At 36.4% G+C, this 25167-nt stretch overlaps 1 protein-coding gene across 2 annotated transcripts in view; it reads left to right on the forward strand.

Annotated features, from left to right (window-relative positions):
• CERS6 (ceramide synthase 6) overlaps positions 1 to 25167 on the forward strand; it is a 325151-nt gene that overhangs the window by 77559 nt on the left and 222425 nt on the right. For both annotated transcript variants that reach the window (XM_087435341.1, XM_087435342.1), the window contains exon 2: positions 13876 to 13981. In XM_087435341.1, the coding sequence (XP_087291467.1) occupies positions 13876 to 13981 (106 nt within the window). The remainder of the gene's footprint in view (positions 1 to 13875; positions 13982 to 25167) is intronic.

A 25167-nucleotide genomic window follows, 5' to 3' on the forward strand; every position in this document is an offset into this window, starting at 1 on the left:
TCCTCTTTTTTTTGCTGAGGAAGACTGGCCCTGGGCTAACATCCATGCCCATCTTCCTCCACTTTATATGGGATGCCGCCGCAGCATGGCTTGACAAGCGGTGCATCCGTGCACGCCTGGGATCTGAGCCGGCGAACCCCGGGCCGCGCAGTGCAGCGTGCGCACCTAACCGCTTGCGCCACAGGGCCGACCCCCAGTTTTTCTTATTATTATATATCTTTAATGCCTTTTATATCTTATTTTATGCAAAATGCAAGGGCATATTTTTCATTGTTTAAGATAAAGACAATTTCTTTGAATTTTTGAACTTCATTTCTAATGGCTAGCTAGATTCTGTATTTTTTGAATAGTTGAAATGAACTCATAATGAAATATCTAAGTCTAGGTTTTGGTTTATTTTTTTGCAGAATTCTGGAAATGCATAGCAAGGAGAGGCAGTTTGGACATTTCTTAGGTCAACTTGGGTTTTCCAACAATCTCAGTTCTCAGTTTATGGAACTTGATGGCCTTCCAGGCTCTGATCTGCACTGCTGATGAGGCTGGAGTAGACTAGACTGACAGATTCCTTTACTACAGCTATTTATGATTTAGCTGTAAATTTTAGAAAACTTCTTGTGAATTTTTTTAAACGCCAACAACAATAAAGTCTCTGCTAATGATTGTTTATTAATAAAAGCAGAGATTGTCTAAGGGTCTCTTCTACTCCCTTAAGAATAGAATAAAGTTAGATTCAAAACCGAATCCTTAAAATACTAAAAAATAAAAATTTAAAGTTAGAAAAGAAGACGATGGATGAGGAAAGGTTTATAGGATCCAGGCGCTTTATTCTTGAAGAGAGAAGAATACAGGATGACTCAATCAGTCTTTTCAAATATTTGAGGAGGTTATTGACTATACCATCTCAGAGGGCTGAGAAAAGAGGAAATGGGTTTACATTTCAGCAAGAAAAAATGATGCAGTAAGGACATTTTGAGTCAGGCGTGATGAAAAACTAAAATAGGTCACCAAGGGAAGGTTTTCTTTTACTTTTTATTTTTAAATAATTATAGATACACAGGAAATTGCAGAGAATGTACAGGGAGGTTTCATGCCCAAAGGAAGTTTTTGGATGATCTCTCTAAAGAGAAAATCTGGCTTGGAGGAAGGAGGCTGGACCACGTAACATAGTAAGCTCTTAAGTTTTCTGGCTCTTTCTTGAATTTTTGCCGTCCTTATGTTCTTCCCATAACAAGTTTCCCCCTACAAGTTGCTGACCAGCACAGACTGGAGGTCTTCCTCACGTGTGAAATGGAGGCTTCTTGTAATGAAAACTTAAGACTAGCCAGCACTAAATGAGTACTTTCTAAATGTTGAACTGTGGTGTGAGGTTTATATTCATTCTGTTGATGCTCACACAAAATTTGCAAAGTAGGTTTTATCGTCTCCATTTTATCAATGTAACTAGGGTTCAGAAATATTAGATAGCTTTTCAGCGCTCCAGGTTCAGAGCAGATTCACTTGGGATATGGGTTTGCTCTAAAGGAATTTTCCTTTCTACTATACGGTGCTACTAGAAAAAAATTCATATTTTTTTCCTAAAAAGAAAATTGTCTTCTGCCTGCACACCGCTCTGTATACCATCTTCCCCTGTCTCTATCCTTTTCCAGTGGGTCTCAAGATGCTAATGATTTAGAAATATTTCCCAACATGAGACAGAGTGTATTTATGATTTTCATTATATAGATGAGGAAATAGAAAACTTCTGTGGCATTTCTAGGCACAGGCAGAAGCAGTTTTTTTCTGGTGGCATCTCAAAAGTCTTGGCATATTTATTTAATGTGAGTAACATTTTTCTTGAAGTAATTTCATGCAGTTTCATATCTTTTGGTGCTCCCATGGACTTGAATTTCATCCTTTTCTCTACTTGACAAGGTACTGAAATGGCATTTAATTTTTATTCCACCTACTGTTCTCTCCCTTGTCTGAGTCACAATGAAGTCCTTTACTTGAAGAGCTCCATGGAATTAGCTGAAATGCAGCTGTCTCAGGGCGTTCCAGGTTTGATTTTTGTGTCATTGAGGTTTTGAGTCTTACCTGGCACAGAGACCATCCTGTTCATCTCTGGTTTTTAAAAAAAAATTTTTTTTTGGTGAGGAGGATTGGCCCTGGGCTAACATTGTGCCCATCTTCCTCTACTTTGTATGCGGGACGCCTGCCACAGCGTGGCTTGATAAGCAGTGCCTAGGTCCGCGCCCAGGATCTGAACCTGCAAACCCCAGGCCACCAAAGCAGAGTGCACGAGCTTACCTACTACGCCACTGGGCTGGCCCCATCTCTGTTTTTAAAGATATTTATTTTTCACTTTTGGTATTAAAAGTTTGCACTCTCATTTTAAGATGCTGAAAAATATAGAAAAGCATAAAAAAGAATGTTCAAGTAAGCCACAATCCTCTTATCTGGCAATTGGCATGGTTAACCTTTTAGTATATCTTCAATTTCTTTTATATGTCAGAAATTTATATGTATATGTAAGTAGTCATCATATATACATTGCTTTACCTCTGATGAGCATTTTTCCATGTTATTAAATATTCATTGAAAGCATTTAAATTTTATTTACCTTTAAAATAAAGTGTCAACTTTAAGCAGAGCAAAGAGCAATATTATTTAAGTGAAAATGAGTCTCTTCAGGAATAGCAGAGGAATTGCAATTTGGGACAAGCAGGCCATGGTAAACCATAGGCAAATCTGAAGAGACAAAGGGGAGGTCAGCCTTTATTAGGCTTTAGGAGGGAGTTGGGTCGGGCAGTTTTGAGCAAGAGTTGATTGGAGGAGAAGGAGAGTTCAGAGTTGTGGTTTTTCATTGGCTGCAAGTGGGTGACAGTTTGTTGTTACTGAGTTATGTGGAAATCTCTCTTCCTGCTGACTATGCAAGTAGACGAGTGGTACGTGCATGAGAGCTCTCCCTTCATGGCTTCCCGACTCCATTTTAAATGAGGTTTCCTTTATTTATTTTCACAAAAGCATACAAACCTACAAACTTAAACAACACATAAAGGTATAAAATGCAAATTAATCTTCTTAAAACCAAAAGATTATCACTGTTAACAATCTCTCACTACTCTTCCTGGTAAAAATGTTTTTTAAGTGCACAAATGGGATATTATACTTGTTCTGAATCTTGCATTTTACATTTACTAGTATGTCTTGGAGCACAACAAATCTACCTCATTTTAACAATTTTATGGAATTCTGTTGTATGGATGTGCCATATTTCAGGTGTATCCTTGTGATAAATATTTGTTTTCTGTCTTTTTGTAATTTCTAACAATACTGCAGTAAACTGTATTTTAAAAACTGCCAGTATATCTGTAGGGTAAACTTTTAGTAGGATATATAACTAGTAATGCTCACAAGGGCTTAGGCATTTTAACAATTTGCTAAATACTGGTAAATTGCATTTCAAAGATTGCACCAGTTTAGATACCCACCAACAGTTTACCAGGGCACCTGTTTCTCTTTCTTTCTCGTTTTTTTTTTTTGTGTGTGTGAGGAAGATCAGCCCTGTGCTAACATCTGCCAATCCTCTTCTTTTTTTGCTGAGGAAGACTGGCCCTGGGCTAACATCCGTGCCCATCTTTCTCCACTTTATATGGAATGCTGCCACAGCATGGCTGGCCAAGCGGTGCGTCAGTGCACGCCGGGGATCCAAACCGGCGAACCCCGGGCCACTGCAGCAGAGCGCACACGCTTAACCGCTTGCGCCACTGGGCCGGGCCCCCTGTTTCTCTTTCTTATTGCCAGCATTGGAATTTATCAAAATTTAAAATGTTTTGTGAATGTTACGGGTGAAAATGATGACATGTTTTGATATCAGTTTTTTAATTGAGCAAGGATAATAATCTTTCCATTTGTTTATTGGTCATTGTTGCTTATTTCTGTGAACTACTCATTTATATTTTCTGTGCATTCTTTACTCTACTTCCACGAGGAATTTATTGGCATTTTTGTTTCTCCAAATCTTCAGCTGTATTTCACATTATCAGATCCAGCTTGAAGGGTTGGCATGATGATTTCCTGAATTTGAATTTCCTGATGAGATTGAGTATCTCTTTGTATGTTTATTGATATTTCAGTTTTCTCTTCTGCAATTTACCTATTTTGCATCTTTTGCTCATTTTTCTATTGATCATCAAAAATCTTTAAAAATGTAAAACTTATGGATGTAGAAGACGAGTCTAGAGATTGTCCTCTTCAAAACTTTGTAGCTGGTTTCTTTGAAGCTTTGGAAACATTAGCTAGCAAGAGTGATCCAAAATTCAAGTGGTAGAGATCAAGCACATGGAAGACTGGATAGTTATCCTGTGATAACAGTTATTTCAGTGGTCAATCTGAAGAATTTCATCCTTGAAACTCACCTTTGGTTGAAACTATATTGTGGTAACATTTTGGGACTTTGACCAGAGTTTTGTCAGAAAGGTCCAATGGCTACTTCCTGAGAAAGTCTTCAAAACGGCAAAAAATAAGAACAACATATGTCTATGTAATCATTAAATATTGTGTTTTACAAGGATATGTAATTTCTTGGGAGAAATACTCAAAATAGGAAAATAAAGCAGATTACTAAATATATGTAATGTGATGCAATTTTGTTTAATAAAAATACGGTAAGCAAAGTATAAAAAACGTGGTAGAGTGTGTGTGGGGGAGGTAGCAGAAAAATACTCAAATGTTAATAACATTTATCTTTGGCATTCCTGGTGATTTTTAATATTATTACAAGTGCTTTTTGTTACTTTCACACTTTCTATACAGTACATCACTCTTAAAATCCACAAAACTTACAAAAATGAAGGCTCAGTAGAATTTTGATGGTTAATAATCACTTCTTGAGTTCTTGGAGAGCATGGGCTATTGTGCAATTTGTAATTGTCTTGGCCCTGTCCATAATGCTCTGTTACTGCTAGGTTCATTATATTTTTACGAACTACATCACCTTTTTTCCACTTGGTTTTTATTGTTGCCCAGTAACAAAGGAAACACAGAAGTAGTACAATGCAAAATTCTTCTAATGGAACACTGTTATTTTTCAGATTTTATCCTATCACATGCTTTATTTTATAGTTATCATTTTAGTATATATTGCCTGCCTTTTAAAATTGCCATTGTATTATAAATTTTCATGGTCCACATAGGTTATGTAAGTATCCTGTTTAATAGCTATATAGTATTTCATGGGATGTTTGTACTCTAATTTTTTTAAGCATTAAACATTGGAGTCACCCTATGGTTTATTTCTTGAATCTCCTCTCTTATTTATACTCACTTCTCAGGTGATTTAGTTAGTCTTATAGATTTATATGCCATCTGTATGATGATGACACCAAATTTCTATCTCTAGCCCAGATCTCTCCTGAACTCCAGACTATATCCAACTGCGTGCTTGACATCTCAATAGCTTAATAAATCTAATCTCACACTTACTATGCCTCAAACTGAACTGGAGATCTTCATCCGAACCCCCAAACCTAGCTCTCTCCTAAACCTGTCGTTATCCTTTATTTCTCTTTCTCTCTCATCCCATGTTTAAACCAGTGAATCCTGTGGGCCCAACCTTCAAAATAGTTTGAGGATCTGATCACTTCTCACCACCTCTCTTAACACCACCTGCTCCGAGCCGCCATCACTCTTGCCTGGATAACTGTGTAACCTCCCAGTTGGTTTTGCTGCTCTTATCCTTGCTCCTCTGCAGTCTGTTCTCAACAGAGGAGCCAGTGACTCTGATAAAATATAAGTCAATCACTTAGGTTTTCTTCTCAGAGTTCTGCAGTGGCTTCACTCAGGGTAAAAACCAACATCCTTCAAATAGCCTACCACGCATGATGATGTGGCTGCCTGCTGCTCTCGGACCCCACTTTTCTCTTCTCGCTCTAATTAACTCTGCTCTAGCCTCATTGACCTTCTGGATAGTCCTTCAGCATCTTAATCATACTCCTTCCTCAGGGCCTTTCCCTTGGCTGCTATTCCTTCCAGAATGTTCTTCCTCCACTTATCTTCCTAGTTTATTTTCTCACCTGCTTCAGAAATCTACTCACTTTATAAGTGGCCTTCCCTGATCTGTCTATTAAAAATTGCAACCCCACCCCATCCTTCTTAGCAGGCTTTATTTTTCTCTGTAGTACTTTTACTGTGTGGCATAACATTCACCACTTTGTTTATTTTTTATCCCCCCTGCTGGAAGGTAAGCTCCATAAAAGCAGGGATTTTGTTCACTGCTGCATCCCCACCACTTAGAGCAGGGCTGATGCATCATAGGTGCTCAATGAGTCATTTGTTAGTGAGTCATTAAGCTATTTACCATTTTTCTCTATTATAAATAATGGTGCATGAAAATCTTTACATTTATGACCTTTTTTTTTGTTTGACAGATTTCCTTAGGTAAATACCTAAAAGTAGGATTACTAAGTGAAAGTGTATGACTGTATCACAAATATTTTAACAATGCCTCTTGAATCAGCTGATCTTTTCTTATTTTAGGGAAAGCCAAAAACAGTGTTTTTATTAATAGATTATGTTAGGATCGACTGGGTCTAAATTTTGTGTGAGCTGTTTACTTTAAGCTTGAAGACCTTGGGCAGACCCTTTACCTTCTTTGAGATTTAGTTTATATTTTTGTAAAATGGGACTAATATTTACTTCAAAGAGTTGTGTTTGGCCAAAAAAGAAAAAGAAAAAAAGAATAAAACACTGCAAAGCACCTGACACATAGTAACTATCAATAAATATCAGTCTCCTGTCTCCATACTGCCCTTCTTTCCACTAAATATTTGTTTTCTTGAAGCAGTTTTATCTTATATAGGATGGTAGGATACATAGTCATACACATGCACACGTGTGTGTCTAAGCATGCACCCACGCATTAGCTCTCAAAATCCAATCTATACTGTTCTCGTAAGTTTTGAATTTTTAATACTTACTGTGATCCTAGACATGGCACACCCATTACTGATGAATGTTGGAGTCTGTGGAAGTGCTGGTCGTCAAGCAATGAATTGAATCAATCACTTCTCCCCATTCTTTCTTTCTTGAATGTTCGCTTATCCATACTATGGTTTCTTTCCAGCACAGTCTGGGGTGGGACATATGTTATTTCTCATAATTGAGTTTAAGTATTTCATCTATTATTAATTGGTTGTGATTGATTTCAAAGACCTTCCAAGTACTTTTGTGTTTATCAGTATATTTGCCATTTCTGATGTTCTCCTGAACATCAGATTAATTCCTGAAGATTTAAGTTTCCCTCTGGTTTTGCTTCCTTTCTGCCTATAGAACTTCCTTTAGGATTCCTCTGGTGACAGACAAATTCCCTTAGTTTTCCTCTCACCTTCATTCTTTGAAGGATAGTTTTGCTGGACATAGCATTTTGGGGTGACAGTCTTTTATTTTTGTTTTTGTTTCCAACACTTTAAAGATGTTGTTTTACTGTCATTGAGCCTCCTTGTTATTGAGCCTCCATAATATCTGATGAGAAGTCCATTGTCTTTCAAATTATTGTTCCCTGTATATAATGTGACATTTTGTCTGGTTACTTTTAATATTTTGTGTTTATCTTTGGTTTTCATTGGTTTGACTATGATTTGTCTAGGTTTTCTTCATTTCAAACTTAAATCTCTTTTTGAAGTTCTTGAGCTTCTTGAATCCATATGTTATATCTTTTATCAGATTTGGGAAGCTGTAAACTATATTTTTTCTAATATTTTCTTCTTCTTCCCCAATGTATCTCCTTTTTTCCTGACACTCAAACTACCCATATATTAGACTTTTTGAAATTGTTCCACAGGTCTCGAAGTCTGTTTATTTTTCCATTCTTTTTTTATTTCTCTTTTTCAGGTTGCATGGTTTCTATTGACTTATCTTCAAGTTCACTGAATGTCTTTGCATGTTTTTTCCCCTAAGAGTGGATATATTTTCTTCACTCTTCATCAGCATATTAGATTGTATCCTGGATTTTGAAAGTTACATTGTGGAGATTCTGGATTTTTTTATATTGCTCTGAAAAGCATTAATGTTTTGTGTTAACAGACAATTTACATAGCTAGATTCAAATTGTAGCTTGTCGTGCCTGCAGTGGACATTGGCTTCAGTCTCCATTCAGTTCTTTAAACCTTAGCTCCTAGCTGCTTTCAGTTTACCTCGTACATACAAGGTTCAGAGGTCAGCCAGAATCACGCTCAGTTTATACACAAAATTAGGAGTTGACTTCTCTGGGTTTTTCCCTTTCGTGATTCTCTAGTAACTCTCTGATTTCCCTGGGCTCCTTCCCTGGTTCCTGCAGTTGGAAAGAGAGTGTGTTTTCCTATCAAAGTTTTATCTGCTGCTGTGATTGTCTGATCTCAGAGTAGAGCTGTAGTATAAATAGATAAATAAATAAACAGATGGGGAGCTCGCTCTCTGCTGGTTTCTGCTCCAACTTTTGACTCATGTCCAAAGTCTACGCTCTTTTTATTCAGTCTCCAGAGCCCTCAGGTAGTTTTGTTTTGTTTTGTTCAGGGGAGTTGGGCTGTTGTATAGAGTTTTTAAATATGAAAAATCAATTTATTAGGAGCTCATTCCCCCACCTCAAAAACAGAATGCCTCTTGCAATTATTTTTTTTAATGAAATCTTTGTTGAGATAGTTGTAGATTCACATGCGGTGGTAAGAAGTGATACACTGAGAGTTTGTGCACACTTTACCAAGTTTTCCCCCAAAGATAACATTTTGTAAAACCATAGTATAATATCACAGCCAGGATATTGACATTGATACAATCTGTTGAATTTATTCAGATTTCCCCAGTTGTACTTGTACTCCTTTGTGTATGTGTGAGGTTTAATTCTATACAATTTTATCACACGTGTAGGTTTGTGTATCCACCACCACAGCCTTCCAACTACACTATTTTGAAAAGTATAGGAAATACTAGAGTTAGAAAGGACTAAAAGTCTCTGGCCATGCTCCCCACTGGAGATGATTACATAGTATTCTGTAATTAGAACTGACATATACCCTGTAAACATCTATTTTTTTTATTAATCTCCTTTTCCATATTGTAAACGTGTTTGAGTGCATTAATCACTTCATGTTTTGTGTATGCCTTTAGCCACACCACAGCCCAGGGCTTACCTCAGTGCTCTATGCAGAGATGTTTAATTCATGTTGAAAATACAAATACATGTGGCTAAGTGGAATTAAAAAGTAGGAATGTCTTAGGTGTTTTCTCTGCTTTTAAATGGAGACTAGTATTTTTCAAAGCTTACATCCTTATTATATTTACTTTCAAATATGTTATTCTACGTGAAAGTACTTTATAGATGTTTGATCTTTTGAAGGTGGTATTGCTGCCTTTGATAAAAAAGTAATTAGGTGAGCATTTCCTGGTAGAGGTAATCATCAATGCTTGAAAGTACATATTTCCTTTCATCTATTATATTTGTAGGTACTCTAACCTGCCCTCCATCTATCTCTCTTTATTTCTCTCTTTTAAGACAACCCTGGTGAAAGGCAGCTTTTGTGAACTTACTTCTGTTAGAGCTAGCATTGGAAAACAAAAATGTCCGCCTTTTCTCTAATGGATCATGACAGTAGGTGAGAAAACTGTGGTCATTGTGTCATGAGTTTTATTTGCTGTCTAATATGCTCTCTGAAAAAAAATGCCAACAGTGCTTCACAAATTCTTTGGAGAATAAACACAAATAAAATTTCAATATTTTCATATAATTAGGAATACTATTAAGAAGATAAAGAGAGATTCTTCTCTCATTTGGGATTTGAAATTGTTTTCTACCTCTCTTGTGAAATTTTTTAAATCTAGGAAATTAAGTGTTTGGCCATCTGTACTAGATAAGTTGAAAAGAGAACATCTAGTCAGGGGTTGGTGGAGCCTACACAAGTTCTCTGTGGGGCAGCTTTGACTTCATGGGGACAATGGGAATTATAGAAACGGCTTCTTGTATCAGAATGGTCAGTCTCCCACCCTTTGAGTCCCAAATGAGGACCCTGAGTGGATGTGGGTATTCAAAGGAGTTAAAATGCACAGCCTCTGTGGAAAAGATAGGAAGGGCACCTACCATTGTATTTTAGCTGATTTGTTCATTCATTCATTCATCAAATATTCATTGAGTGCCCACAGTATGCTAGGCATGTACATAAAAGTATTCTATGACATAGTAACTTCTCCAAAGAATTCAAGTGGTTTGATTTGTTGTGCATACCCACCATGGTCCATTTAAATGTAAAGAGCTTCAACCTTTAAATTGACTTAAATTCTGTTAAATTTGTCTGTCACTCCTCACACCCCACCTCTCCCCCCAAATCCTCAGAATTTGGGACTTAGCCTGGCCAGTAAATCCAGATGGGGAGCTGATGATAGCGTTGACTTTTCTTGGAAAGAAATATGCCATCCTCTGCTTCCTTTCCCCTGGAGACAGAGGCTTGTCACCTCTCTGCAAAGTGGAGGTGATGATAATCCAGCCTCATCTGGTTTAGGAAGGATTAAATGAGCTCGTGTGCCAGGCTCCAGAGATGCGGGCTTTCCCTAAAGCCATTCCTACCGGGCACACGTGGAAGAGGACACATGTTCATACCAATTATCCTGTGCTAAGTGTGGGCACAGTACCCTAGAGGGCCATGGGGATGGGTAGGGGAGATGGAAAGGTTTGGGCCTTGAGAGAAGACCAGGCGTGGATGAGCTTGGACCCTGATGGCATTGGTAGTGTGGACTCAGTGTGGACCCACCCCAGGCCTGGGGTTTGATGATGAGGGTCACTACAGTTTATTGTCCAAATGGGGACACTTCGTTTTTTTTTAATTTTTGTGGCAAAATATCAAAGATGCTTTTGTCCATAAAGGTGGTGCCATTAATAATGATGCTGGGACAACCAGACTGTGAGGGCAAACTGAGGCAAGTGGTCGCTCTACCTGATGACCCTTGTCTTTTTCAGTTGCCTGTCTTAGTTTCTGGTCTCTTCTTCTTCTTTTTTTTTTTTTGTGAGGAAGATTAGCCCTGAGCTAACCACTGTTGCCAATTTTACTCTTCTTGCTGAGGAAGATTGGCCCTGGGTTAACATCCATGCCTATCTTCTTCTACTTTATATAGGACGCCGCCACAGCGTGGCTTGGCAAGTGGTGTGTCGGTCCACGCCCGGGATCTGACCCTGTGAACCCCGGACTGCTGAAGCGGAGTGCACGAACTTAACCACTGTGCCACCGGGCCAGCCCCTGGTCTCTTCTTTTTTGCTTGATACTTTTAGAACTTGTTGGATGCACAAAGCTTGGCACAGTGTAGTTGAAGCTGAGTGAGTTGCTGGGCCCAAAGAAGTCATGGTGTGTAAATGTTATGGTATGGAACCACACACATGGCTAACATCAAAGATTTTAGACAAAAAGACCATGTGACATTATGTTTTAACATATATGTGTGTTTGTATACACATACAATTTATATACATATGTAATTATTACTATAACTTTTTGAATATGAAGAGATTGAGGCACAGAGAGATTAATTTCTGTAGCTAGGGCTCCATAGCCAGATAGTAACAGATTATTCCAACCCTATCCTTTGAACATTGCTTTAAAAATCTGTTTACGGAGCATCATGTTTATTTGATAATTTTCATTATCGAAATTTGATACGTTTGGTGGTCAAGGGATATGCCTTTTTCAAGGTGCTATTGCACTAGTTCTTGAAATTTAGATAAGAGTTTTTAAAAAGTGGTTTGAAGCTTAAAATGAGAAGGAGAGAGGTGTAAAATGTTATAGTAACGGAGATTCTATTGAGTGAATTTCTTGGCTGTCCTGCTGCCTGCCGGCACATTGTTGTGGGACACACAAACAAGGTCTGTTAGCTTGTCAACAGCACTCAAAACAATGGTAGCAACAGTGAAAACAAATTTACTGAAGATAGCCAACTGGTCAAATTTGACCCTCTCCTGTGTACACCCAGGCTCTGTTGTGGCATATTCAGAAATGAAATGATCAGCCTCTGCATTTAGACTCTTCACTCTTTAGGAGAAGAAAGAAGACCATGTACTAGACCAGGAGGATGTTACAAGGATGATGATGACAAATTCCAAAAGAGAATTTGAACACAATGTATCAGAAGGTGTGGGAATGGGGAAGATGAGAGAGGGCTGGGGAAAATTATCCAACAGGAAAGAGTGGAAGGCAACCATTGGAAGAATTGATTTGGGCCTTTACACCAAATTAATTTTGTTATTTTACCTTGTTTTTTTTTCCCCCAGTTTTGTTGGACCTCATGTCTTTCCACATTCCTCATTATACCTTGTGATGAAAAGGCAAATAACCACAAAGCAGGAAACTCTGTCAAGGAAACAAGTTCTGGATTCTCTTCTGTGGTTGTTACTCATCAACCTTCGTTTCTTTCCATTAGCTATAACCATAGCTCCATGATTATTGTTCATAGTGATGACCCAGAGTTATTAGAAAAAGATTACACTTCTCTTTACGAAGGTAGGGGCAGAGGTAATATAGCTTAGAAAGTTTTACGGTAAAACGAAATGAGAATACAAAAGGTTTGGGAAAACTTTAGTTTCTAGAAGATTTATGTACTGGGAAAGAGTGGTTATTCTTTCTTCCTAACTTTGTCCCAGAGAGCCCAGTGAAACAGATATTATATTGCATTTTCTGTGTACGTCTTTCCTGGTTTAGGCTTGTGTGTACAGTATTCCATTTTCCTGTGTGAATAAATATCTTCTCTTTTACCTGAAATAGGACCCAGTAGGATATTATGTGGTACTATGTATGCAAACTTTATTAGTCACACTTAAAAAAAATTCCTTCTTTTTCTACTCTTCTTTAATCTTATCGACTGTTAAAGAAGCTTTGTCTGAGATTTACTCATGATCTGTTTTCTACATTTATCAGTTGTTGCCTTTGGCCAACATTAAATTAACTTGGGTAATACTTTCGTATAATATTATATTATTTTGTATTAGGAGAAAATGTTAAATGTTGCTACTGAAAAGGAACATTTATAGAACCTTATTTCTTGAACATTTAGTCTAAAACAACTCTTAAAGTTATATATGCTTTTTCTTTTTAAAGGGGTTTTAGACATGTCACCATACCTTTGGGGGCCTCATGCCCTCTGCCTGCACTCCTTCGATGCTTCATTCACATATCAGAAATACCTAGAAATCAAGCTAAATCTTCCTATTCTTCTTGACATTGTTATTTGCTTAGGATAAAGTAGCTGATGTTTGAAATCATTTCAGACTTTTCAATTTATCTGAGAAATCGTGCTGTTTGACAGTCTTCATTACTCCCTATGAGAAAGAGGCAAATAACCACAAAGCAGAGAATTTTAAAAAGCCATAGGAATTGGGGCTGAATATAGCACACTTTGATTATAGAGACAAAAATGGCCAATGTTATGACTAGGGGTGATCAAAAACACACTCTCCATGTGTAATCAGATGGTTAGTAAACACTTTCTCATAGTAAAAATATAACATGACTATATTGCTAGTCACGTGTTAGAAGAGTATAAATTATATCATTTTAAAATCATGGTTCATTTTGTTTATATTTCTCACTTATGCACTTATATTTGTCCTTTGATAGTTTTTTTATCTGTTCAGTTTCATTAGAACTTGAGGATCAGGAGGTTTAAATGTTTTAAAAGGATTTCTTTTTTACTGTTACTGCTGGGCAACTAAAGGAGAAGAAACAAGTTAAATCTGCTTTATATTTGCCGACATATGAGTGCTGACAATGTCCACCCATAAAATCTTATCAGCACTTTATTGGGACAATTGAGTAATGTATAACTGGTAACAACTATAGAAAGAATAACTTCTGACCTTTTCTTTTCTTTTTTTTTTTTTTTTTAAAGATTTGTAGCCAAACCATGTGCCATAGCCCTCAATATTCAGGCCAATGGACCACAGATTGCTCAGCCAAATGCCATTCTGGAAAAGGTCTTCACTGCAATTACAAAGGTATGATTGTCCTTTTCTGGGATGTGAATGGTCATGACCGCCATTCTCAATCTGCAGTCATTCAGTCCCTTCTCTTCTTGGTTTGAGATCTAACTTTTGTTCAGCCTCATACTGGAAAGTATGCTCGTGGAAAGCACGCAAGTGCTGTGACTAGACCAAGACGGGTAGAAGCTGAATAAATGTGGGCATGTTTGAGACCTGTTTGTTTACTTTCCAGGTGATTTCAGAAGCTATCTGTGAAGAACAGTCTAGATTAGATAGTTATTAGTCTAATTCTGTGCCTCTTTTAATCTCACATGACATGAAGCGGTACGTACAACGGTTGGATGGCACTTTGTGGAGGTGACTGGGTAAAGCTAAGGAATATAATGTATGTGTGAAAAAAGGTGCCCGTTTGCTTGTAGCATCATCCATATGTTCTAGCAGTTGTGAGACATGGACAGATGTGCACAAAAAAGGGAATAATTGAAGGAGAGAAGAGCTACAACATGAAGGAATAAAGAGCAAGGGTCAGAAGAGTTATAAGTTATAGATTCACTGTAGAGGAAATAGGAGAGGAGGTAATCACTTTGGTGAGAGTTAAAGTCCAAACCATTAGTGGGACGAGGAGAGCAGGGGAGGGGAGGGAGAAGAGATAGGGAGAGATTCCCTGTCCCCTCCAGCCAGTATCTCCATAAGAACAAATAGGGAACGAGAAAGACTGAAGTCAGAAACCCTCAGTCTAAGGCCATGAGAAAATAAAGCAAATCACAGCATCTTATTCTTTCTCTTATATCTCTCTTTTATCTTACTCTTGCAGACAAGAAAGAAGAAAAGAAGTGTAACATTCTATGAGAAGTATTGTGTGTTTGTGTATTAAATAGTTCATTTTCCCTCTTTCATTTTTCTGGGAGAGTTACTCAGGCTTCTAAGATGTGATTTGACAATGTTAGCCAAATTTTATTCCTTTTCTGGAATTTGTGTTGCTAACCATTTGTATTACTTGTCTCTTGTCTTAAAACTATTAATTCAAATATTCACACACTTTTTTTTTTAATTATATGCTCTTTATTTCTGCCAAGCTCCTCTAGGGTTTTTCCCTCTATCTTTTAAAAATGGTATTTTTCCTGGAAAATTGGAAGAAAGCACCAGATGTTTTTTACATCTCTGCTAGGAAGAAGAGAAAAGTGAATGGAATTTTAGGAGGAGCTCTTCTGGTAGTTTTGTGGGATGATTTTAGATTGTGAAATTCCAGCCTGAAGGAACATATATCCTATGGTATTTAAAGGAAGAAAATATTAAGAAAAAACTTGCATTTTCATTCAACATATCAATTTACTACAGTGAAACACCTTTTTCTCTCTAAAAAAGCAGATGTTTAGGGAATTATCAGGTTAATTTTTTAATGTGATTACAACTCATTTGTGTTTATCTTATGAATTACTCTAAATGCACAATAAAACGAGTTTTCTTCCCAAATATTATACCTCCCTTTAGAAATCCTGCAGTGAACATTTTATTTCCCTTGCCGTACGTTTATTATGGTTGCTGGAGAAATTTCTTCGGTAAAGGTAATAAAAGGATTTTGCAGCCAGGTTGACTGCTCTGGAGAATATTTGCTTCGAGCTACTTTAATGATCGTATTCTCTTAGTTTCCACGATGATTCTTTTGAAAATTTTCACGTGATTAAAGTAGAAGCCTCATGTTTTAAATATAAATGCAGCAAAAGTTGGAACTGTTTTTCCTTGAATTCTTTGTAGTTCTCCAGTATTATTTGTGATATGAGAAAGTAGCAAGTCAGTTGACTAGAATAGAAGTAGCAGGACTAGGGGAGTTTGAACAGTGTCTGTATGTGTTTGAGTGATCATTCAGCATCCTGGCCTCGACCATGGTTTCAGGTGACTTTTGGTGAAGGCCATGGTTATCATCTTTCAAGTGTGTAGGGATGTACCCTCAAAACCTACTCCTTGTAGGACTGCCTGGCTACATAATTTGTGGGGACCAGTGCAGAATGAAAATGTGGGGCCCCTTGTTCAAAAAGCATGAAAAAAGTGCCATTAAAGGCGTAAAATATAAAGCTTTTTCCTTTCTTCCATAGTCTCTCTCTCTTGACCTGTAAAGGTGTTTTATAATTTGCTATTTAATGTCATGCTTCCTGAGGCATGGGGATACTCATGGGGCAAGTACGGACCCTCCCAGGTGCCTGGGGCCCCCACTCTGACTTAGTGCACACACAACTCACTTGCTGTGGGGTTCTGCCTCTCACCAGCTAGTGGGCTGACATGCTATGCCCTGACCAGGGGCAGAGAAGTTGAGGCTGGCCTCTCCCTTTCCATGGGCCCATTGCTCTAACCCATGGTGGATAGATGACCTCCAAGTGTATTGCAGTCTCTGTGCTGGGACACACTAGGTACCTGGATTGGGGGTGGGCAAGGGGCTCATCTCTACCGAGTCACCCACCAAATGCATTGAGGTGCTGCTAGCCCGGGGTGCAGATGGCTGTCCCTATGCCGCACCCTGAGAGACCGTTTAAGCAGCCAAATTGAGTAATAGAAGTACGAGCGTATTTAACAATATAAGAGTAAATTCTAAGAGAGATAAAATTATTGACTAATATTGGGTGGAGGAGGAAGAGGAAATATACTAGGTGTAAATATTGCTCATATGGAATTATTATTGACTGAAAACAAATAGAAGAAGAGTATTATGATTATATGGATAACCACTAGAACAAAAATTACCCACAAAAAGAAGGAAACTAAAACAAACCATATTTGATTTGTTAAAATAAAAATATATGTTTTTTAAAACTATCGAAACAGAAAGCATATCATAATTAATTTGAGGGAACTATAAACAAGCTTATCAATTACATCAACACATGTAAATAGGTTTGATTCATCTAATAAAAAACAATTGCAGTTTGGGTCACAGAGCTTATGAGATCCCTTCAGATAAAGTAATTAGAAATATTGAAAATAAGAGTATGAGTAAAGTTATACACCCAGACCTTTCTTTGCTTGCACCCAGGGCAGCAGCAGGCACTAGGCAGGAATGGTAAGGGGGAGGCTGGCAGGACCTGGGGAGCCAGGGAAAAGGGAATTTGTTACCCAGAACTCATCTAGGGGAAGTGGTGGGACTGCGTGTGAGCCAAAACTCTAAGCCCACTTGCTTCCCCGTTCCATTAGACTTCATATACAAAACACCAATTTCGTAACAGAATTATTAAGAATTTCATGATAGCAACCACAGAACTTTAAACCCCAAGTGTGGGCCCTTCTGAATGTATGACTGTACTAGTCACATGCCCTATGTAGTTCTCATCTGTGAAATTAGCTGATAAATTTGAACCCCTTTATATTCTTCAGCAGTCTTTCCTCTTGAGGTGACATCTGTGCATCTGTCTCTCTCACTCACTATTTCCCCCTAATTCTAAAGTTTTATAAACATTTCAGAGAACCTACCTCTGTTGCAAAATAATTAGAAGCATTGGTTTTTAAGTCTGTCATACTTGAGTTGTATATTGGAACATCAGCTGTGCTGTTTCCTACCATTGTGGCCTTGGGCTGTAAGTCAGTTAGTAAATGAGGGGGCATCTTTTTGGGCCATGCGTTCCCACACTTTGCATTAGGATCACCTGAGGAGTTAAATGCAGATTGCTGCATCCTATTTTAGAGATTCTGATTCAGCAGACTTGGGATGGGGCACAAGAACCTGCGATTTGGGGTTGTCAGACTCATTCGAATGAACAGAATGATTATTTTTCTTTAGTGAAGATTTGTGAGTTCATGTTTCTTAACTGATTATATCCAGAGTTATCTAGGCATATATATTCTTAATTTTTGAGGATTCTCCTGCCATATTATTGCATGTGTCTATAATCCCAACTCACTTTTTTAGTTAAATCAATTCTTGAGCCATTGAGGGAAGAATATGTGTTAGCTAGGAGACCAGGTTTTATGATCCAGAGAAATCATGTCATAATCTACTTTTGGTACGTTTCATTATATTTTAAAAATTATAGGCAGATTTCCTATAATTTGTTCTCCCTCATTCTCCTTCTACGCTTCTCTCTTTTCTTTCCTTTTCCCTCCTAGTCCTGGTTAGAGTTAAGGTTATTAAAATTAACCTAGGTATTTCTAGTATAAAAATGTCTATATAAGTCAGCATTATTCATTTCTTTCCCTGGAAATCTTAAAAAAGGAAACAATTTATGGGGAACAATAAAAAAAAACAATAATAAAAACATACAGAAAAAGCAAGAAAAAGAAGGAAAATCTCACAAACTTTATTTTTGGCAAACTAGGAGATATGTATCTCTAGATTTCAAAATGTCTATAAAGGCTAACGTTAAAAAAACAGCTGGGGCTGAGCAGAAGCAAAGTAGGAGGAAGTGAAAAGCGTGAAGTGTGGATGGAGGGCCCAGTGGGGGTGGATTTCAGGAAAGCCAGCAAAAAAGACAGCTCCCGAAGGTGAGGGAGACAAAAGCTCTATCCGCTGTTTGCAGCACTAGGTAGAGGAACTGGTGAGCAAGGCCAGAGGATGTCCTCCTGGACTCAGTTTAATTCAGAGAAGCAGAGGAGACATACAGAAAGCCACATGGATGGCAAATTTTCAGGAGGCAGTCTACCTGGGTGGCAGCTACACTGCAAGAGCACCCTCCCTTGTTTCCCATTACTACCAGGAGCTGGTCAAGAAAATCCACCTCTTTCAATGATGAGTAATAAAGAAGTAAGCCACACAGCATCCAAGACAAGACAAAGAAAGTGTAGTAGTGCTTGTTAACAAAAATTGTCACTAGAAAAATGAGGCCACAGGGCAAATGAAAATTGTGATCAAATATTTTATCATAGATTTAAAAGAATAATGAAGCAATAACTCTGTGAAGGAAGACCACAAAAAAAAATATATGAGAGCTAAAGAAAAAAATTGTTGGTTGACAGGAAGAGAGGCAATGGGAGCTGGTAGGTTCAGGAAAAAAGTACTAAAACCATCACAGAAATGAAGACAAAGTTGGAAAGAACACAGGAAATACTAGACTGCATAAAATTCAGCAAGGAACATGGGAGATAGAAATAATAAAACGAAATTAAATGAAACAAAAAGAGCTACAAATAATTAGATATATAGACCAAGCAGATCCAGCATCTGCATAATTGAAATCTCCTAAGGAAAAGCAAAGTAGAATAAATATTGAAAGATATAATTCAAGAAAATTTTCCTAAAATAAATGGAGATTTATTTTAGTATGTTAATGAAGATGTAGTAAAAATTCACTCAGGAAGCTTAACCTCAAGACTTATTAAAATTATTAGACTTGAAAAATGAAAGAAATAATTCTTTGAGCTGCCAAGCAAAAATCAAATCACTTATTTAGGGAAAAATATCAGTATGACTTTATATGTTCTCTATAGCAACATTCAACAGAACAACATTTCCAATATTTTCAAGGAAAATGTGGACTAATTATTTTGTCCAAATTGTTTTTACTGTGTGAAGGCTAAAGACAAGCATTTGAACATGCAAAAATTTGGGGAAATTGTTCCCAAGAGTCTTTCTTGAAGAAGCTATTAAATCATTAATTTCAGCCAACCAAGGGATAAATGGGAATGTTGGTAAGTTTTGAATACATTTAAACTGTAGAACTAAGTTGGAAGGAAATGTGAGAATTAGGATGACAGAACAGAATGTGAACATTATATACTCTCACGATGTAGAAATGATACAACTAACAGTAATTGAGAGGGGAAGGGGAAAGAAGGTGGGAAGTAGATTAAATTCTCTAATTGCATAATCTCTAGTAGCTGGGAGTCAAAGCATGTCAGTTTAAGCAGCTAAATTGAGTAATAGAAGTACAAGCGTATTTAACAATATAAGAGTAAATTCTAAGAGAGATAAAATTATTGACTAAAATTGGGTGGAGGAGGAGGAGGAAATATACTAGTTTTAAATATTGCTCATATGGAATTATTATTGACTGAAAACAAATAGAAGAAGAGGATTATGATTATATGGATAACCACTAGAACAAAAATTACCCACAAAAAGAAGGAAACTAAAACAAACCATATTTGATTTGTTAAAATAAAAATATATGTTTTTTAAAATTATCGAAACAGAAAGCATAACATAATTAATGTGAGGGAACTATAAACAAGCTTATCAATTACATCAACACATGTAAATAGGTTTGACTCATCTAATAAAAAACAATTGCAGTTTGGGTCACAGAGCTTATGAGATCCCTTCACATAAAGTAATTAGAAATATTGAAAATAAGAGTATGAGTAAAGTTATACAGGCAAATATAAATAATAAAGTATGGTTTCTATTTTTATATAAAGGTGGTATTCAGGCCAGAAAGGATTAAATGAAATTGATACTGGCTCAAGACAAGGTTGACATAAGGGAAACCATATTGTAGAAACGAAAAACTCTATTGTAACTTTGAATGACCTCTGACAAACTAACCCAGCTGGATACATACCCTCCAGGAGATCTAACTGCTCTGTAGATTTTACGACCCCTGCTTGTGCATGTACCTCCTAGCTGTGATAAGATGATAACTTTGTTTTTTTGAGTTGCTTAGGAATATGATGACCCCCGAACAGAGAATCTGTGCTGATAGCCATCATCAGTGAAAACTGAAAGATCTCGTGTGGCACTCTCAGTCTGTAACACCAGAAGGTCAACGTTCCTAACCCCCTCCCCAGTAACCCAATGGCCTATATAACTGCTATAAGATTTTGTGCCCCCTTAAGATGGTTCTTTTGGACATGAGTTGGCCATCTTCCCTCTTGCTAGCAAGCTGTAATAAAAAAGTCCCTTTTCTCCTACCACCTTGCCTCTTGACTATTGGCGTGTCTTGCGGCGAGCAGAAGACCCCACATTGTGCGGTAACAAAATGAAGAATTGGCTTTTTGTTGCCACAGGATACAATTCACAATGAAGACAAAATAGTTATGACTATATATGCATTGAATAACGGTATATCCATATACTCCTAAAAAAGAATGAAAGAAAAATAATTTGATAGTAAGAAATTTTAATTTACCTCTGTGTTGTGGCAGATCAAGTGAACAAAAAATTCTAAGAAGCATAATTAATGAGGAAGATCTAAGGGGTACATTTGGAACCCTGTATTGGGAATATAGAGACTATACTTTTTTTTTGAGTACCTGATAAATAGTTCAAAAATTGGCCTTTTAATGTATATGAAACTGTAATAAATTTCAAAAATAGGCACAATTTAATAATACTGGAAATCAGAAAACAGAAAGCCGCTTGCTTTCTTAATTAACTCTTGGGTGAAAATATAATTTTACAATATTTAGAAAACAGTGATGATGAAAGCGCTGTTCATATGGACTATGCCACAGCAGTGCTCAGATGACAACTCCTATATATATATAAAAAAATAGTTAACCACTTACTTAAACATTAGTAAGAGAACAAGAAAATAAATAAAGGCAAGCAGAAGGAAGAAATTAATAAGGATAAATCTAGAAATTGAATTAGGAAGACTATAGAATTGAAAATCCAAAAGTACCTTTTTTTTTTCTTACAGAAAATCACCTAACCCAATCAAGAAAAAAAACAAAACACAAATTCACAACATAATAATCAGCAATCACAGAAATGGAGGAGAATAAAAAGGATATATTTCTATTAACATGGCAAATAAAATATAAAAATTCGGATAAAACAAATTATTCCAAGAAAATATAGTTTACCAACTATAATTTATTGGATATGTGTGTGTGTATGTGTATATATATGTGTGTGTGTGTGTATATATGTGTGTGTGTGTGTAAATGTGTGTGTGTGTGTATGTGTGTATATAAAGACAAAATCAAAGAGCTAAACCGCAAAAAGTACCAGGCTCAGATGATCTCACAGGAAAATGCTGACACACTCTTAAAGAGCAGATAATTACAATGCTATTTTAAACTATATCAAAGCATAGAAAATTCAGAAAACTGTCCAAATTCTCTTTTTATGTAGCAATAAAAATTAATAGCAAAGTCTGAAAAAGATTTCCCCATAAAATAAGACTAGAGACCAATTGTACTTATTAATATTGATGAAAAATCCCAAATAAAAAATTAGCAAATGTGACTTAGCAGCACATTAAAAGAATTATTCATCGTTACCAAATAGGGTTCGTTCTAGGAATGCAAGGCTTTACTTGTATTTAATATTAAAAAATCTATTTATGTAATTCATCATATTAATTGATCTAAGGAGAAAAATTACGTGATCATCTCCAGGGATGCTGAAATCTAACATCATTTTGATTAAAATACAATTATCTAACTAGGGATAGGTGGTTTCCTTTACATGGTAAATACATTTATCCATCAGCCCCAAATCTGGCCTTTGCTTAGTGAGAATCATAGCAGTATTCCCACTAAAGTCTGGAGCAGATAAGGATGCTTGTTATAACCACTGTTCTACATTGTGCTAAGTTGTACATTGAATTTGCAAATAGATAAGAAAAAGAAATTAAAGGCATAAACATTAAAAAGAGCTAAAGCTATTGCTCTGTGAAGATTTATTCATTCATTCAAGAAGTATTTATTGAGTCCCGACTATATTCTAGGTATTAGTGAAAAAAGATAGTAAAAATTTCCTCTTTTTATAGAGTTTATGTTCCAGTAATATGCTATTATATGACTGTATACTGGGAAAATTAAAGGAATCAAGTGAAAATCTACCACAAAGAATATGAAATGTTATCACAAAACTAGTAACGATATATATATGCAAACTATAAGCAGTTAGAAGATAGAAGAAAATTCCTTATTTACAATAGAAACCAAAAAGATAATATCCCTAGGAATGAATGTAACAAGAATGTGCAAGGTATGTGAGGAAAATTTTCAAACACTGTTGAAAGACACAAAAGACAAATTTTAATAAAGATGTTAATTCACCCTATATTAATTTAAGAACTTGGTATAGTCTCATTAAAAATTTCAATAGGCAATTTTTAAATTTTGAAACTAGGCAAGCTAATTCTAAAGTTCGTATAGAAAAATAAATAAGGATATCTGAGTAAGCTAACTGTATGTACTGGCACATGAGGAATAGAACAATGGAAGAATTGGTTTGAATTCTCATAGGAAAAGATACACGATGGTATTGGGCTATCTGGGTAGCCATTTGGAAAGAAATAAAATTAAATTCATGCCTCCCACTGGATACCAGGATATATTCTGAATGCACTAAATATTGAATGTAAAAATCAAATCTGTAAATGTATTAGAATCAGAACTGTAAATGTGAGAGAATTTCTTGAACATTTGGATTAGGGAAGACTTTTCTAATTATGACCCCAATACAGAAAAGATTGATAAATTCATGTTTTTAACAAACTTATGCAAGTGAAAAACACAAGCAAAAAACACAATAAGCTAATTCTAAAACAAATACACAGTGGTAGAAAGTATGCAACTTATAGTACAGACACAGGTTTAATCACCCTAATAAATGAAGAAATTCTACAAATCAATAAAGAAAATACATACAAATCAAGAAAAAAATGAACAATAAATATGAAAAGACTGTTCATAAAAAGGAAATACAGATGGCTTTTAAAACACATGAAAAGATGCTTCTCATAAAAAGAGGAAATCAAATTAAAAATATAATGAGATGCTACTTTTTATATATTAGACTGGAAAATAATTGAAATGTCTGATAACATACTCTGTTGATGAGGCTTTGGGAAATGGGCACTCTTGCTTGTGAGACTATACCTTGGTAAAATCATTAATGAGGGTCATTTTTTAATGTCTAAATAAATTGTGAGTGCAGAGACCCTGTGATCTCCAATGTTCCCTTCCAGGAATTTATCCCTGTATATATGCCTGTATAAAATGATCCATGGCAAGGTTATTTATTGCAGCATTGTTTATAGTAGTGGAAGTTTGGGAGCTACTTAAAGGTCCATTAATATGGGAGTAGATAAGTAAATTATGACATATCCTTATAGTTCTACAAATGAAGGAGGGCATTCTTTATATTTTGATATGGAAATATTCTAAGGTACATTGTAAAGTGAAAAATCCAAAGTTTAGAATGATGTATGTAGTATGCAACCATTGTTTGACAAGGGGGATGTAAGAATAGATATTCAAATTTGCTTATGTTTGCACAAAATAACTCTGGAAAGAAACTGATTTAATAACTGGTTACCTGGTAGGAAGGGGAGAGTGGGAACTGAGAAAATAGTAAGAACAAAGTGGGAAGGTGAGACTTTAGATAATTTAAAATCTGTGAACCATGCGAATATTTTACCTATTCAATAAAGTTAGACAATAAATTGAAATACAAATGAATTCCTTTAGGGAAATGATATAGCCAAGGTATATTGTAGGTTGTGAATTTTCTCTTTCCCATATTTTTTAACTAAGAGACACAAAAGGAGAGTGTAGATGGTGTCATGACTACTAAAAAAGCAACTCAAAGTACACGCCTCACTGAAAGTTGGGAAATAACTTTCATAGACACAAGCTCAGCGCGTTTTATAACCTCAGTCATAACACGAGGGCCATTTGCTGTGTTTCCTGTGTGTGACACCTTGAATTGCTTTAAAAAGATGTCATATGTACATTCCACCCTTATAACTTGAAAGCTGGTCAGCCTGCCTTCCTCCACCCCACTTTTGGTTATTTCTTCTGATCACTAACATATTAATATTAAAGCAAAGATAGAACAAATGAACGCATAGAACAGAATTGGCTTAGGTTTGTTTTATGGCAGGTTACCCTCACATGATTGTTGGCAGGATGCTGTCTAAGGCAGTGAGGAGAGGGGAGGGATAGGAAAGAGGAGAACTAACATTTACTGAGTTTTACATACGTTGTTGCATTTGGTCCTCACCACAGTCCCATTTAGGTGGATAAATAACCTTTTTTTTAATCAGGTGAGGAAACTGAGGCTCAGAGAGGTCATTGGAGGGAGAAATTGAATCTATGTCTGTCGTCTCCTAATGTTACAGAAATGAGCGAGAGACAGAATAATATCATCATAAAGCAAGCATAAACAGGGTCTCTTTCCACTTGGCCAAGTTCATGTCTTCAAGTAATGCATAGTCATTGTAAAAGGTTTGATGGGAATCTGCTCAAAATGAATGAGCAAGAAAAAGAATAGAAAAAGAATTTGTGAAGAACAGAGGAGAGGGAGAGAGAAGAGGAAGAAA

Source organism: Ceratotherium simum, chromosome 9 (assembly GCF_057802395.1).
Source record: "Ceratotherium simum simum isolate JZ-2026a chromosome 9, ASM5780239v1, whole genome shotgun sequence".
In the NCBI taxonomy this organism is placed as follows: Eukaryota; Metazoa; Chordata; class Mammalia; order Perissodactyla; family Rhinocerotidae; genus Ceratotherium; species Ceratotherium simum.